The following is a 13836-nucleotide window of genomic DNA, read 5'->3' on the forward strand; positions in this document are numbered from 1 at the left end:
TATCAGTCTCCTATTCGCTGTTTGTTTGGTGAGAAACCTCAGGAAAATGAACTGTTTCCATGGATCCAAACAAACCAAATCCGAATGCCTTTTCTCTATATCCAAATTTCGACATGGCTTATTTCGCTTAGATTTAGAGTTGACCCTGACTACGATCCAACAGACATGTCGCCGGCATTGTTTCCCGAGTGATGGGCCTTGTCGTGCGGTGAGGTTGTGAATTTTTTGTGACACTAGTTCCGCTAACGTGCGCCCAGCCGACTGTTTCAGTTCCAGGTGTGCGCACGTTAGAAAAAAAAAAATCTCTCTGGTGCTTACGTTACCGGTTGCGGGATGGGACCCCACCCGGGTATGGAAGACCGCATCGCTGCGGATTATTTTATGCGAAAAAGCTGTAAGACACGGAGCGGCGTCATGATTAGAAGCATGGGGTTCGCTCTGCTTGTCTCTACACGGAACGGCTCCTGCCTCGTGATTTGCGTTCATGTAGCGCAGATCTCCAGCAATATCTTCATCTGACGGCTCAGATTTAGGGGGACTAAGGTGGGCCCATGAAGACTCGTTCAGTATACAATTTCTCTACATTTTATCCTTTTTTCTTTTGCCCTTTTTTGCTTTTTATTAGAGGCGGCACCGACGGCGAAACCGCTGCCTATTTTAAGAGGACCGAATCAGAAGCGGGTGGGTCCACTGCTGGGCCCAGCAGACCGTGTTGACGAGGTACATGTCGGGATTCGGGTTGTCGTCACGTGCACCCTACTCTCACTCACCGTCCAGTAATTACTAATTCTGTTTGAGTGTTTTCTCATGCACCCCTACTTTTTCTTATGATAAATGGTTTGGCCCCCATATTCTCAAATATTTATATACAAGGTCCCCCTCCGTTCTCATTTCTTATCCTACTTTTGAAAATAATTTTACCCCTAAGGAAGTCTTTTCCTTAAGTGTCTTAGTTGCACATTTGTGGATGAAACACTAATGCATATAGGAGTCACTACACTTCATGTCTTCAACTATGATCTTAAGAGAGAAAATGCAAATATTACAATGGAAGAAGTTACATTAAAAATATTGCTTTCTTTAGGTGAATCATTATATCCATATTTATACACTATGAGAATAACTAAATCGAATCTTAATGTTCTTGCTCATGATCACTGAATACCTAATTTGTAACTAACTTAATCATTTATTGAATTCCAGCTCATCATGTTGATATGTCTTGTGTGCTAAATATTGTCGTTAAGCTACAGAAGTTGGTGATCAAGCCGACAATATACGACTATCGTCTGATTGAAAATCAATTCAGTAAATTAATTATGATCTCTTTTTAGCAGTTGGATTGCGTGTATTAGTTACATTCTATCTTTGTCTGATTCATAATAATTAAATACCTTAACTTTTTACTGATTCTATCTTGTCGAATTCCAACTCATCATGTTGACTCGTCTTCTGTGATAACACTAATCTTTTTAGTCCAAAAATCAGTGAGCCGACAGCATACGACAATAAATTATTTGATCAAAAACCATATTAATAGGTTGTGTTCTTTTCTTGTTTGTTCAACAACAGTTGGATTGAGTGTATTTGTGAAATTTCTATGTTTGTCTGATTCTTTATAATTGGATACCCTAACTTGTATCTAACTCAATCTTTTATCGAATTCCAGCTCATCATGTTGACTCGTCTTCTGTGCTAACTCTTATCTTATTAGTCCAAAAATTGGTGAGTCGACAACATACGACAATAAATTCTTTGATCGAAAACCATATTAATAGGTTATGATCTTTTCTTGTCTGGTCAACAACAATTAGATTTAGTGTATTTGTGAAATTTCTATGTCTGTCTGATTCGTCATAATTGGATACCATTACTTGCATCTAACTCAATCTTTTATTGAATTCCAGCTCATCATGTGTATATGTCTTATGGATTAACTCTTTTCTTTAAGCTTCGGAGGTTCGTGAGCCAACAATATACAACAATAAATTCATATCAACATAATATGATATTTTCCTTTATGTTCAACAACAACTTGATTGAATGTATTTGTGACATTTCTATGTTTGTTTGATTCGTGGTAACTTAGTACCCTAACTTGTTATTGACTTTATCTTCTATCGAACTCCAGCTCATCATGTTGACGAATCTTTTGTGCTAACCTTATCTTTAAAACTAGAATTTAGTGGACCGACAATAAATGATAATAAACTATATGATACAAAACCAAATTAACATGTTATGATCTTTTCTTTAATGTTTATCGAATATTAGAGTGAGTTTATATGTGACATTTCTATCTTTGCCTAATTCGTTATAATTGAATACCCTAACTTGTAACTGACTCCATCTTAAGTCGTACTCTAACGCATCATGCTGAGCCGGCTACATAGGACAATAATTTATCTATAGAAAATCATATTAATATGTTATGGTCTCTCTTCTTATCCATAATTGTATTACATATTAATTCATACACTATGCGAATAACCAAATTAAATCTTAACAAACTCTAACTCACCATAATTGTATTAGCTAACTTTTTACTAACTCTAACTATCTTTCGACAAACTCTAGCTAACTCTTATTTTTGATTGAGGTTGACTTTGTTACTTGATGTACATTCGTGTATGTATTTTTGTATTTATTTGTTTTGTCACCTAATAACATATAATTTACGCTATTTATAGTTTTTTTTTTTAATTTTGTCATACATTATTTTGTTGAATTAATTATCTCCTACTACATGACAACTTTTATATTTACCCTCAACAATAAGGTACTTTTATATTTAAACTATACATATTGTTTAAACTTAACAATAAGGTACTTTTCGTATTTTGGGGGCCAGCTGTTCTTTACTAACCCACATTAAATAACCATTTTCCATTCTTTTATTTTTTTATAGAATATTGAATATTTATCTTTTTCTTTTCCAGTATAGTTTGTTGTTTGACTCTGTTTTTAGAGTCTCTGTATTTCCAAATCTCACAAGCTCCAGATCTCTCTCTCTCTATGCTTGATCGAAGCCTTCTAATGGATCTACTCCGAGCTTAATCGAAGCCTTCTAGATCTGCTCTGACCACTCCGACTTCTCCTCGATTGGGCATGATCACAGCTCGTGGTACGTAGACTCCTACTTTGATTTCTTATCAGTAGAAGGTTCTTGATTTTTTTTTTAAGCTCAGTTTCTGAAACTGCAATTTCTGGAACATTGCAAGTCAACTGAAACTGCAGTTTATTGGAGTTGTAGTTACTAAATGTAGTTTCTGAAACTGCAATTTATTTGAGTTGCAAGCTTGCAGTTGCAGTGTAAGTGAAACTGCAGTTTCTGAAACTGCAAGTGAACTGAAACTACAGTTTATTGGAGCTGCAGGCTTGCAGTTGCAGTTACTAACTGCAAGTGAAACTGCAGTTTCTGAAACTGCAAAGTGAACTGAAACTGCAGTTTTTTTGGAGTTGCAGGCTTGCAGTTGCAGAACGATGCTTGTGAGTGAAGATGAACAATTGTCGATTTGGTAAAGTTGAAAAAAGAGATCGATTTGGCAAAGAAAAGAAGAAGATCAGTTTTGGGCTGTTTGTGTAGTTGGTTTGGTTGTGATGCGTTTCTTTTGGAAGGTGTCCGCATGTTATATTTTGGGCTGGTAGATAGTGTCCGCAAGTTAATAAAAATAGATTGAGTAGTTTTGGTTAATATTTTACTTTGTTAGTACCTTATAATTAATAGACTCTATTTTGTTTATCAATTTTATCGTCACGATATTCAGTCACCATTTTTAATATCCATATTATTACCATTTTTAGTTACTACCATCCATTACAACCTTATTGTTTCAAAATGATTTCGTACGCCTAAGCTAAGTTTGTTCATCATGCAACTTCAATCCTTCCAAAGTTAATTTGTGATCGATATAGTACCTGGATTCATTCATGCTTTAGAGTTTGAGTTCAATTTCTCCTTCATTTTCTTTTATTCTGTCCAAAGTTTTCCACTAGAAGTTTGGTAGCATTTTTTTTTAATCAACTTTTCTACATTAAACACAATTGAAGTTGCAGCCTTCACTGGTCACTACATAGTCTACATTCATGGTTATTTAATCTAGTAATTTGCCGGCTGAAACCCACCGTCTTAACTCTTAAGTATACATATTTTATTTAAAAATGGGTGTTTAAAATATATTTTTACTATAAAAATGAGAAAAATGTTAAGACAGGTGGCCAAAAGTGAAAGACCCAAAAACTATTGGGGAGCGATGCTGAAATTAGACTAGTGCAGCTGTGCAGACTGCAGAGGCCATTCCAATTTTCAATTCTGCCACCTTCTTGATAATTTCTTAATACACTTTCAATATCTTATTACATCAATTAACTTGCGGCGAACAAAAAAATTATATTAATCAGCATTTTAAGACACAATGAAGAGGGCCCACGTGTGCAAACAGTCCCTTAGGTGGCGCGGCGGCTGCTTGCGGTGGGGCCCAGTCTTCGTTCGTGTCGTCTGGAATCCACGAACAAGTCTACAAGATTTTCACTTCCCATGCAGTTGTGCGTGACGTCGACCCCTAGCCAATGAGAGAGCGCCAGGGAGGCGCTGTTCACGTGGGGGCCCGTACGGACGCTTGCTAGGCTGCGACAGGTGTGGTGCTGACGTGTTGGAAAGTGACACTGACAGTTCAAGGCCAGCGCGTCGGGGAGGGTTGCGTGAAGGGAACCGCAGTGGGACCCGCGGGTGAGGTAAGGGTGGTTAGGTCACAGTCTCATGCAAGAGCTGAGAGCGTCGTTTGGTGCCACGTGGGGGGTCTAAAGCAGCGGTTTTTCCTGAGTTCTGACCAAAACCGCCAAAACGTAATAAATTAATAATTTTCGGAGAAAGAAAAAAGAAATTAATTAATTAATAATGAATTGAAATTGAGGTGGGATTGTTTTGGGTTTGGGCGGCTGCACTGTGTTTGGGCTGTTAGGTGAACGGTACGGAGATGGGTTCTGTTTGGCTATTTTTAGATTTTTAATCAAATTCTTAAAATGTTAAGTGCTCACTAGGCCAATAAAAATAGAGTCGTTAACAGAAAATATGGTATGGAAACGAAATTAAAAATGTATTTGGAATAATCTCCACCTAAACTAAAAAATTATCCACTAGGTATGCATGTTTAGGCTTTCATATTTTATTTTATTTCATTAGAATATCTTTATATTTTATTTCATTATAAAAGAGCTCCATGCTATGGGGTGGTCACTAGAATATCTTTATATTTTATTTCATTATAAAAGAGCTCCATACTATGGGGTGGTCACTACACTGATTTACAAGTAAAACTTTCATAAAATAAGGTTGTATACACCAAACAAGAGATCACTCTTGATTTTTCAAGAAAAAAAAAAGTGAAGCAATTGAATGTGACATAAGTCACATAACAATATATATTGTAGTCTTTTTTTTTAAATAATTTGTACAAGTGTGAGAAACATTATTGAAGTGTAAAATGGCTATCGGTCTCTACTCTCTATCCCCAAAGAAGTGAACAATATTACGAGGTACAATTTGTAATTCAGTCCGTGGGCCAAGTCAACTGTTTCGTGTTGACTGAGTTCTGCTTCTTCTCAGTCTTCACAGTGCAGAACCATAAGCCCAACCCAAATGGATAAAAAAATATATAAAAACTAAAAAGAAAATAAAACAGAGCAATATTATATTGTTAGATCAGTCATGATTCTTCTACTCATGTCAGTAGGATGCTGACGTGTGTGCTTTCGTTGTCCATTAAAATATCAACTTTATTCTAAGTAATCTTTGCTAAATTAAATCATCATAAGGTCAAAACATATCATAATAACGGTTACTGCTATAGTGTGGACATGTATAGTTGGGGGGGTGATCTTCATATGAGTTTATCTTTTCCCTTTTAGTATATAGATTGTAAACCTTAACCGTGGAACCACATAATTGGTTCATAATATTTTTATTTTTAAAGGGTATATATTATATCATATTTGCTAAATATTAAAGAGTTATTAAAGGATAATAGCTAAGGACCGTTTTACGCTTAATTTTTTATTATCGAAGTATATTATGAATTTAAATCTCATAAATGATAATTAAATAATTAATAAAAAAATATTAGGAGCTAACCAAAGTGGCACACACTTTGCAACTCCTATTCTCTCTCATTTATCTAAGTTTGGTTTGGCACTTTGCATAGGATAGGTGGGTTGTTGTTTCCTTGTTAGTAACTAGTAAGAAAGCTGAGCTAAAAGAAGAAGAAAAAGAAGAGGTAGATGGGAAGGATTTTTGTGGTAGAGCTGGAGGGAAGGGCTTACAGATGCAAGTTCTGCAAGACCCACTTGGCTCTTGCCTCCGACTGTGTCTCTCGGGTACTTTTTCTCACTCTCCCTCTCTTCTTCCTTTCACTTTATGCTCAAAGAAAGCTTCTTTCACTCATAAGGACCATTACCCATCATGAACAACGGAAAAAGTTCTCTCTTTGTTCATCAGTAATAGTAGCTTCATGATGCATACATCTAATTTTTAATTTTGAAGCTTTTTCCAGTTTATTTGATGTGGCTGTTAAGTTACAAAGTTATATTCTTGCTTGCTATGTATATCTCATGTTCATAAAAAAAAATTAGTTTGTTTGATGATATGGGTCTTAAGTAAATGCATAGAATATTAAGTGTTTAAAATTATTATCTTTGCTTATTGGTTGAATTGCCACGGTGGGAGAGGGATGAGGGAAAACTATCTCGGTATGCAACTTTTTAGGCCATGATGTCTTCAATTTATTATTTTTGGTGCACATATATGTGTAAGGAAAGAATTGGAAGTAATTTTCTGGTTGCTAGATTTACTGTTGTAGAACTAAAGATTACTAGTTTCAGGACTGTTCAATCTTGTCTCTCGGTGGTCATTTTTGTTCCATGATCCATTTTCGAGTTACCTGTTCTTCTTATTTGTTTGTCATGCACAGAGCATATGTATTTAAACTGCTCTGTTGGATTTTAAAACTCTTTCAGGTCTCATTTTTCCCTTGTGATTTGGTCAGGCTTTTAATTGCCGCCGGGGGAAAGCGTACCTCTTCAATAATGCGTGAGTTCTTCATCTTTCAGGGATATCTGATTCAGAAATTTTCTTATATTTGTCAAGCTTTTCAATTTATGAATCTATCAACCTGCATTTTTGTTGCTGGATTGTGTATATAAGTAGCAATGCTGAAATTGTTATCATGGTCATATGGAAAGTATTCTTCAATTACTCTTAGGTTCTTGAAATTAAGTTATAGTCGACACCAGTAATATTGTTGAATTATTTTCATTGTTCTTTAATGATTAGAAGAATAGCTCTTCAGAAATGTACAAGGATTCTTACTGTAAGAGTGGTTATGCCCTGGCAAGATGCAACGAAGCTACTTGGCTGATTTTTACTTTAGGTGAACAAGGACATGCAACCTTAACCTGAAGCAGCATTCAACATTTAACCTTAACCTGCCCTGTTAAGAGGCTTTGGATTGCCGAGAAGGATATACTTGAGTTTCACTAGACCTTGAGCATAGCAGTCAGGTTCTTTGGGGTTCCCCATTTAGGGTATACTTGAGTTTCATGGCTCTTGTTGATGACTCAATTGGAAAATGGAATTTTGGTGACTCAATGATGGACACCCTAAAGAAATTGGCAAGTTGGAAATAGGAGAAAATGAAACCCATCATAAGGATTGAAGTGAGTTCCAATTAGATTACTGCTCTATTTTATGGCTTCCGAAAATGTATATGGTATTAGCTTATAGGACTGGCTTTTGATATAATGTGAATAATTTTCCCTTAAAACTATAAGCTAAACTATGTGTATCGGACTTGGTAAGTTATTGTTTCATGGGGAATTTAAGATGTTTTGGGGTTTTCATATTTTAGAAGAGAAAGCTGTGAATTTGGATACAAACCATAGTCATGTATTCCATCCATGATGTAAGAAAAAAGTCATGCTAATTACATTGATTCCACTTATCCTTCTAAGAAACTTATATGAGATAGCAGTGCAAATCTGGATAGTTACTGATTTATGGCATGGAGTTTGTAATCCAGGGTGAATATCACTATTGGAGCATTAGAGGAGAGGGCGATGCTCTCAGGTGAACATACTGTTGCAGATGTATTTTGCTGCTGCTGCGGACAAATTGTTGGCTGGAAATATGTAATCTCTCTCTCTCTCTCACACACACACACACAATTGCATGTGTGCCAGTACACGTGCGTACACAAGCAGAGTCTTATATTGCTTAGTTTTTGCAATGTCATGCCCCTCAAAACCTTCTGTTGATTCCATGCACAGGAGGCTGCACATGAGAGGAGCCAGAAATATAAAGAAGGGAAGATAGTCCTTGAAAGGTATAATCCTTACCTCAATTTTTTTGGTTTTTGGGTGGTGTGCTTAACTTTATTCCTTATCTTCATAATACAGAGGGAGAATTGTTGATGAGGTAGATTTTTCCACAGAGTTCTACATCGATCATCGTCCTAGTATGAGTGATGACGAAGATGCTTAGGATCTTTATTTCATCTCTTCACTAGTTGTATTGTACTAGACGCTAGATCATACAGAAGAGTTGTTTTTTATATAATTGTAATAGTGTTTGAATAATGACTTTGAGCAGTATCCAAGATTCCAAGGTGTTATCAATTCATCCCATGAGATGGTTAAATGCTACATTTTGACTTCCATGTCATATGTGTTACAGCATCAACATCAACTTGATATCATTGCTCATCAAGGACCCCTACAAAGTACTAAGCCATAAGGAACCTTGTGAACAATATGAAAAACGAGGGAACTTATGAAAATGATAGATAGTTTGATGGGGAAACCCAAATTGATATTATCCTAGAATTGTCGCTTGAATCATAATAACATTTCAAACAAGATCTTGAGTTTGAGCAAACTTGTGAATTTTCTCTAGGCAGCGAAGGGTATCCAAGCTCAAGCATTAGGGTAAAGGCAAATAGAAGAAGGGGCAATGCTTGGTGGCCCAATTGGTGGTGTTGCAAGGGAAAGAGAAGGGTGGATCCAAACTCAAAGAGAAGTCTCTCTACTGAAGTTAAAAACAACTTTTTTTTTTTTTTTGGGCCATGAAGTTAAAAACAACTTAATTAAGTGTAAATAGTAAAAAGATAAATGGATTTATAAAGTTTTAAATTAATTTTAATAATAAATATAGATTATTATGGTAAAAGCATAAGAAAAAAAAAAAGCACTAACTTTAATTCTAATCGTGTAATATAAATCTAATAGTTTATATAACTTCATTCACATGCAAAAAGTCTTATGAATACATTTCATCTTTTGTTCCATATCCGTAGATAATATATAGTTAAGATTAAAAATTAAGTATATACAAGTAGAGAAAAAACAAGCAGATGATCTAATATCTCTCTCATATACAATCTCTGTTACCACTTGCAATCATGTTTACAAACCAATCTAATTTCATTTCCTAAACATGCATGGGTTTACAAACCCTAACCCAAAACATTTGTTATTCGTACTAATTACTAAAATATTCTTACAAAGTTACAAGTGTGTTTTATAAATTATAAATGGTGTGTGCATACCAATTTGTTTTGATAAATTTTTATCAATTAGCGTGATACTATCTCATAAATTATTATTTATTTTAGAGAGCTGCTATTTGCACACTCTTTTTTTTTCTTTTTGCACACCCCTAATCACTTAATTAGTGAATTTACCCTAAAATCCCATTGTGAAAAGACCTAAAGGTCATCTTATTCATTCTTCAGCCTTTTCATTTACACACCCTCTGCACCGAGCCCTCCTATCGCCGGCCACCTCTCGACGAGCAGAGACAACTGGCAAGCTTCCTTCGACGGCGCAGACCCCCACCCTCCTTCCACCACGCAGCCAGGCGCCCCACAAGTCACAAAACCAGCTCGAAAAAAGCCCCCGCTCCTCTGTCTCTGCCTAGTCCGATCAACCACCCCGACCACACACTCCATCTTTCTTTCTCTTCTCCCGTCTCTCCTATCTCCCTTTCTCTGTCTCTATCTTCTTTGATCGACCACCCTAACCCTAACCCCAAGCCCAGCCCCTCCGGCTCCTTTTCTCTCTCCGGCGTCTCTCTCATCTCTTCGGCTTCCCTTTCCTTTCTCCGGCGTGTCTGCCTAAAAAAAAACAAATACGGTGTGGCTGCCTAACTGAGAGATTGGATTCGAGAGAGAGGAGAGACAGTGGGTTCGGGTGTGGCTGCGGGGTGGGGAGTTGATAAGCCAGAGAGAGAAATGGAGGGAGGAGAGAGATGAGATTGGGTGTGCTGCGCGGTGGTGCAGGTGGCTGGGGTGGGATGTGTGGTGTGTTTGGTGATTTTGAGTGGAGGTGTGTATTGTTTGGATGTTGGGTGGGGTGTGTGGAGTTTGATGGGTGTGGGTGTGCAATGAGAAATTTGGTGAGAGGGTGAGATGATTAATTTGGGGTATTTTGATAATGGGAGGGGTGTGTTAAAGAGAAATTTTAAATTTTAAAAGAGAGTATGAGGTGTGTAAGAGAAAAATGTGTGCAAAAAGAAAAAAAAAGAGTATGCAAATAGTAGCTCTCTTATTTTATTATATTAGAATGAATCGAATTCTAGACATAAAACCTAAAACTTGAGCTCGCCCTAAATTTTTCTTCCTAGTTATTTTTTTTTCTCTACCTAAACATATATGGAAAAGATTTTTTAAAAAAACGAAAAAGAAAATAGAAAGAGTGCAACACTATTTATAAGGAGAAGAAGGGCAAACAAAGAGGTAGAAAGAAATTGGGCCAAAGCCTAACATACACACTCTTCCTCAATTCTTCAACTTTTCTCAGAATCTCAAAATCCCAATTACTCTTCCCCAGCCTTTCTTTTCTTTTCTCATTGTATTCTTTAATTTGCTTTTTATAATTTTGATTGTTGCAGGCATAACCTGATGGGCAAGTCCTCCTCATCTCATAGGAAGAAACGCGCCAAGATTTCTTCTCAGGTTCTCTCTCACTTGTCCTGTTTTAGGGTTTCTATTTCTATTTCTGTTTTTGTTTTCCTCCTTACATTGGTTTTCTTTCTTTGTTTAAAAGATTAGTCCGTTTGGATACTGAAAACATATATATAAGAAAAAACCCAAACAAAAAAATCGAAAATTTTAGCCAGCATTTGTAAGTTCAAACTCTGGTATGCAAAATAGTTGAAAAATTAAGCACAATTTCATCTGGGTTATTGCTTTTACATGCCCTTTGCTTATACCAACATGCTTGTGTGTGAGATTGGGATTTCATAATTTGATTCATTTTAATATTTTAAGCTCAATGCTAATTTGTATATATATGTACATGTATGTATATGGCTGCTTTAGGATCGAACAAGGAAGAGGAGTAAGACTAAGAGTAGGAAATCTAGATCCAAGAAGCTTCGCCATCGTGACGATTCTATTTCTTATTCTGACGATGATGATTCAAGAAGTTTGAAACCAGTTCCGTCTTTTAGTTCTGAGGATGACCATATAAGTAGAAGGGCTCGGTCCCGCACTCGAAGGGATGTGAAAAGTAGTAAGAAGAGGGCTCGGAAACGCTCTTATAGCCGTGACAGTAGGGAGGATTCTCCCCGCGTGAAGAAGAGGAAGGCGTCAAAAAAGAATAAGGATTATGAGTTGAGGAAGAAAACCCGTTCGAGGAAGAAGCCTAGGAGAGATGCTAGCATTAGTTCCAAAAGTAGTGGGTCTTGGAGCTGCTCAACTTGTCCGAGTGGGAGTATTAGTGGTGATGAGATTGAATCTAAAAGGCATAGGGGCAGGCCTGGAAAACAAAAGAGAGAGGAAAGTGATATTATTAACAAGGTTGAAAGTGGGACTAGGAGTATATATAGGTCAAGGAGCCGTTCTTTGCATAGTCAGTGTAGTGAGAGTAGTGATTGTCATAGTGAGGAAAGAGGGACAGGTGAGAACAATGTGAGGAGGTTGAGATCAGTTATTACAGTAACAGATGAAGACAATCAGGGTAGATGGTTGGATAAAGATGGGCACAAAGAAGAGATTACATATGATCACGATGATTACCCTTCATGTAGAAGTAATGATAGTAATGATGGGGGGAGCAAGAGGGAGTTGGATAATGATTTACATGTTGTGTTTAAAAAGGAAGAAGCTCTAGTTTCTAATGTTCGTCTGACAAATAGTGGTAACATTTTTGACAAAGATGGTGAGGGCCAAAATGATGGTATTAACTCTAGTGGTGTAATAGGGATTACTGATCCTGTTAATGAAAATAAGAATGAGGTTTCTGGGGCAATTGGTAATCTGACAGGTGATGATCTGGAGTCAATTTTAAGACAAAAGGCTTTGGAAAATCTAAAAAGGTTCAAAGGAAGGCATCAAAGAATTGCAGAGGTAACTGCTAATCAGGAAGAGAAGAGTGATAGTGATATGAAGCAATCATTCACTGCGAAGGCTGAAATGGTTCAAATAGAATCCCCCAAGGAGGATGGTGCTAGAGTGGTTGTTGCAAAGCTCTCCAAGGAGGATGTTGCTGAAATGCTTGGTGCGACCCAATTAGCAGAAGAGACCATTGAGCCTCTAGTGAGAGATTCCACTTGTTCCCAAAATGTTGATAAGGAACCAGATAGGAGTAATGGTGGCAATGATTTTGTTGCTGCCAATAAAAAGGTTAACGCAACTGCTGTCCTTAATAAAACAAACTTGGCTGCACCAGTATTGAAGTGCCATTCACTAAAAACCCACTCCACTCTGAAGCGAGCACTTGCTTCACAGGAACCTCCTCAGGGAAGGTTGTTGGTGATAGATGGTAGTGTAGATAAGAGTGCATCTGGAACTGCTCAAACTGTGATCCGAAGTAGCAATAGTAATGTTGAAGATATCAACAATGGCTGTGATTCCGCTGCTCCTGAACCTTCTGAAGAGAATGGGTCTGATAAACAGAAAGATGACGCTAAGGAGGGCTCGCAGTTTGAGCAGAAGACCATGTCTGTCATGCGAGGTAGCGAAATGGTACAGGTGGGTGTTTTGATCTATTACAAATTTTGCACATTTCCCCCCCTTTTTACTAGTCAACCTGAGAAAAACACTTAGCAGGGGGGAAAAGTAAGAAAATTAAGGACACTACCTGGGTCAGTCCCAGGACAAGCTTTGGAAGTAGGTGGATTTACCACCGGCTGCCCCATAGGGCACAGATTTTGCACATTAGTATTTACTAAGTAAACTATAACTTATAAGCTTATAGTTATTGTCGGTTTTCTACCATCTTCTTTAATGCTATTGTTTTAATATTTTTGGCCAGGTGAGTTACAAGGTTTACATCCCTAAGAAGGCCCCTGCTTTGGCGAGGAGGCAACTCAAGCGATGATGGATGATGTCTGATCGTGGTCCTGGTGCACAAGCTGCTCTTGATGAAAGCTTTGCAAGTACAATTAGATGAATCCTTCCGATAAGCTTCAAACAATATTTGCTTAAACAAAGGGATGAGAAATTTTTGGAGAAGTGATGCTTGATTGGCCTTTTATGCATGAATTCTCTCAGCCTCCTAGATAATTCTGTGGTTAAGTAGGTTGTCTTTGGTAGTTATATCGTGTGCCATATACTTGTTTGAATGATTGCTCTTCAATTGTTCATATTGTATTTTTGTTGGTTCTCTTTGGTTTTTTTTTTTCTTTCCCGATTACTTATGTAACCTGCTCAGAATAATAGAATATGAAATGAATAATTATAAAAAATAATATCTGTTCCGAATATTATATTTCGTATTAATGAATTATCTTTTGTTAGTTCGCATCTTTGCTTTCCTGTTAAAAGGTATTTTCTAGTATATTTT

At 36.9% G+C, this 13836-nt stretch overlaps 2 protein-coding genes across 2 annotated transcripts; both read left to right on the top strand.

The window, feature by feature from the left end:
• Nucleotides 1-6189: 6189 nt before the first annotated feature.
• Nucleotides 6190-8713, top strand: LOC147297996 (Yippee family putative zinc-binding protein). Its single transcript, XM_086234065.1, has 5 exons — nt 6190-6372; nt 7041-7084; nt 8073-8181; nt 8320-8375; nt 8449-8713. The coding sequence occupies exons 1-5, from the start codon at nt 6277-6279 to the stop codon at nt 8531-8533; spliced, it is 390 nt and encodes a 129-aa protein (XP_086090191.1). The 5' UTR covers nt 6190-6276; the 3' UTR covers nt 8534-8713.
• Nucleotides 8714-10777: 2064 nt separating this feature from the next.
• On the top strand, nt 10778-13766 carry LOC147297997 (transcriptional regulator ATRX-like protein). Its single transcript, XM_086228582.1, has 3 exons — nt 10778-11003; nt 11370-13022; nt 13306-13766. The coding sequence occupies exons 1-3, from the start codon at nt 10950-10952 to the stop codon at nt 13369-13371; spliced, it is 1773 nt and encodes a 590-aa protein (XP_086084708.1). The 5' UTR covers nt 10778-10949; the 3' UTR covers nt 13372-13766.
• Nucleotides 13767-13836: the final 70 nt, after the last annotated feature.

This window comes from Dryas octopetala, chromosome 1 (assembly GCF_963921425.1).
Source record: "Dryas octopetala chromosome 1, drDryOcto1.1, whole genome shotgun sequence".
Lineage (NCBI taxonomy): Eukaryota > Viridiplantae > Streptophyta > Magnoliopsida > Rosales > Rosaceae > Dryas > Dryas octopetala.

Coding starts and splice junctions, on each gene's coding strand:
- LOC147297996 (XM_086234065.1), top strand. CDS start 6,277: ATGGGAAGGATTTTTGTGGTAGAGCTGGAGGGAAGGGCTTACAGATGC. Junction 6,373..7,040: donor CCTCCGACTGTGTCTCTCGG/GTACTTTTTCTC, acceptor TGATTTGGTCAG/GCTTTTAATTGCCGCCGGGG. Junction 8,376..8,448: donor GGGAAGATAGTCCTTGAAAG/GTATAATCCTTA, acceptor TTCATAATACAG/AGGGAGAATTGTTGATGAGG.
- LOC147297997 (XM_086228582.1), top strand. CDS start 10,950: ATGGGCAAGTCCTCCTCATCTCATAGGAAGAAACGCGCCAAGATTTCT. Junction 11,004..11,369: donor GCGCCAAGATTTCTTCTCAG/GTTCTCTCTCAC, acceptor TGGCTGCTTTAG/GATCGAACAAGGAAGAGGAG. Junction 13,023..13,305: donor GAGGTAGCGAAATGGTACAG/GTGGGTGTTTTG, acceptor ATTTTTGGCCAG/GTGAGTTACAAGGTTTACAT.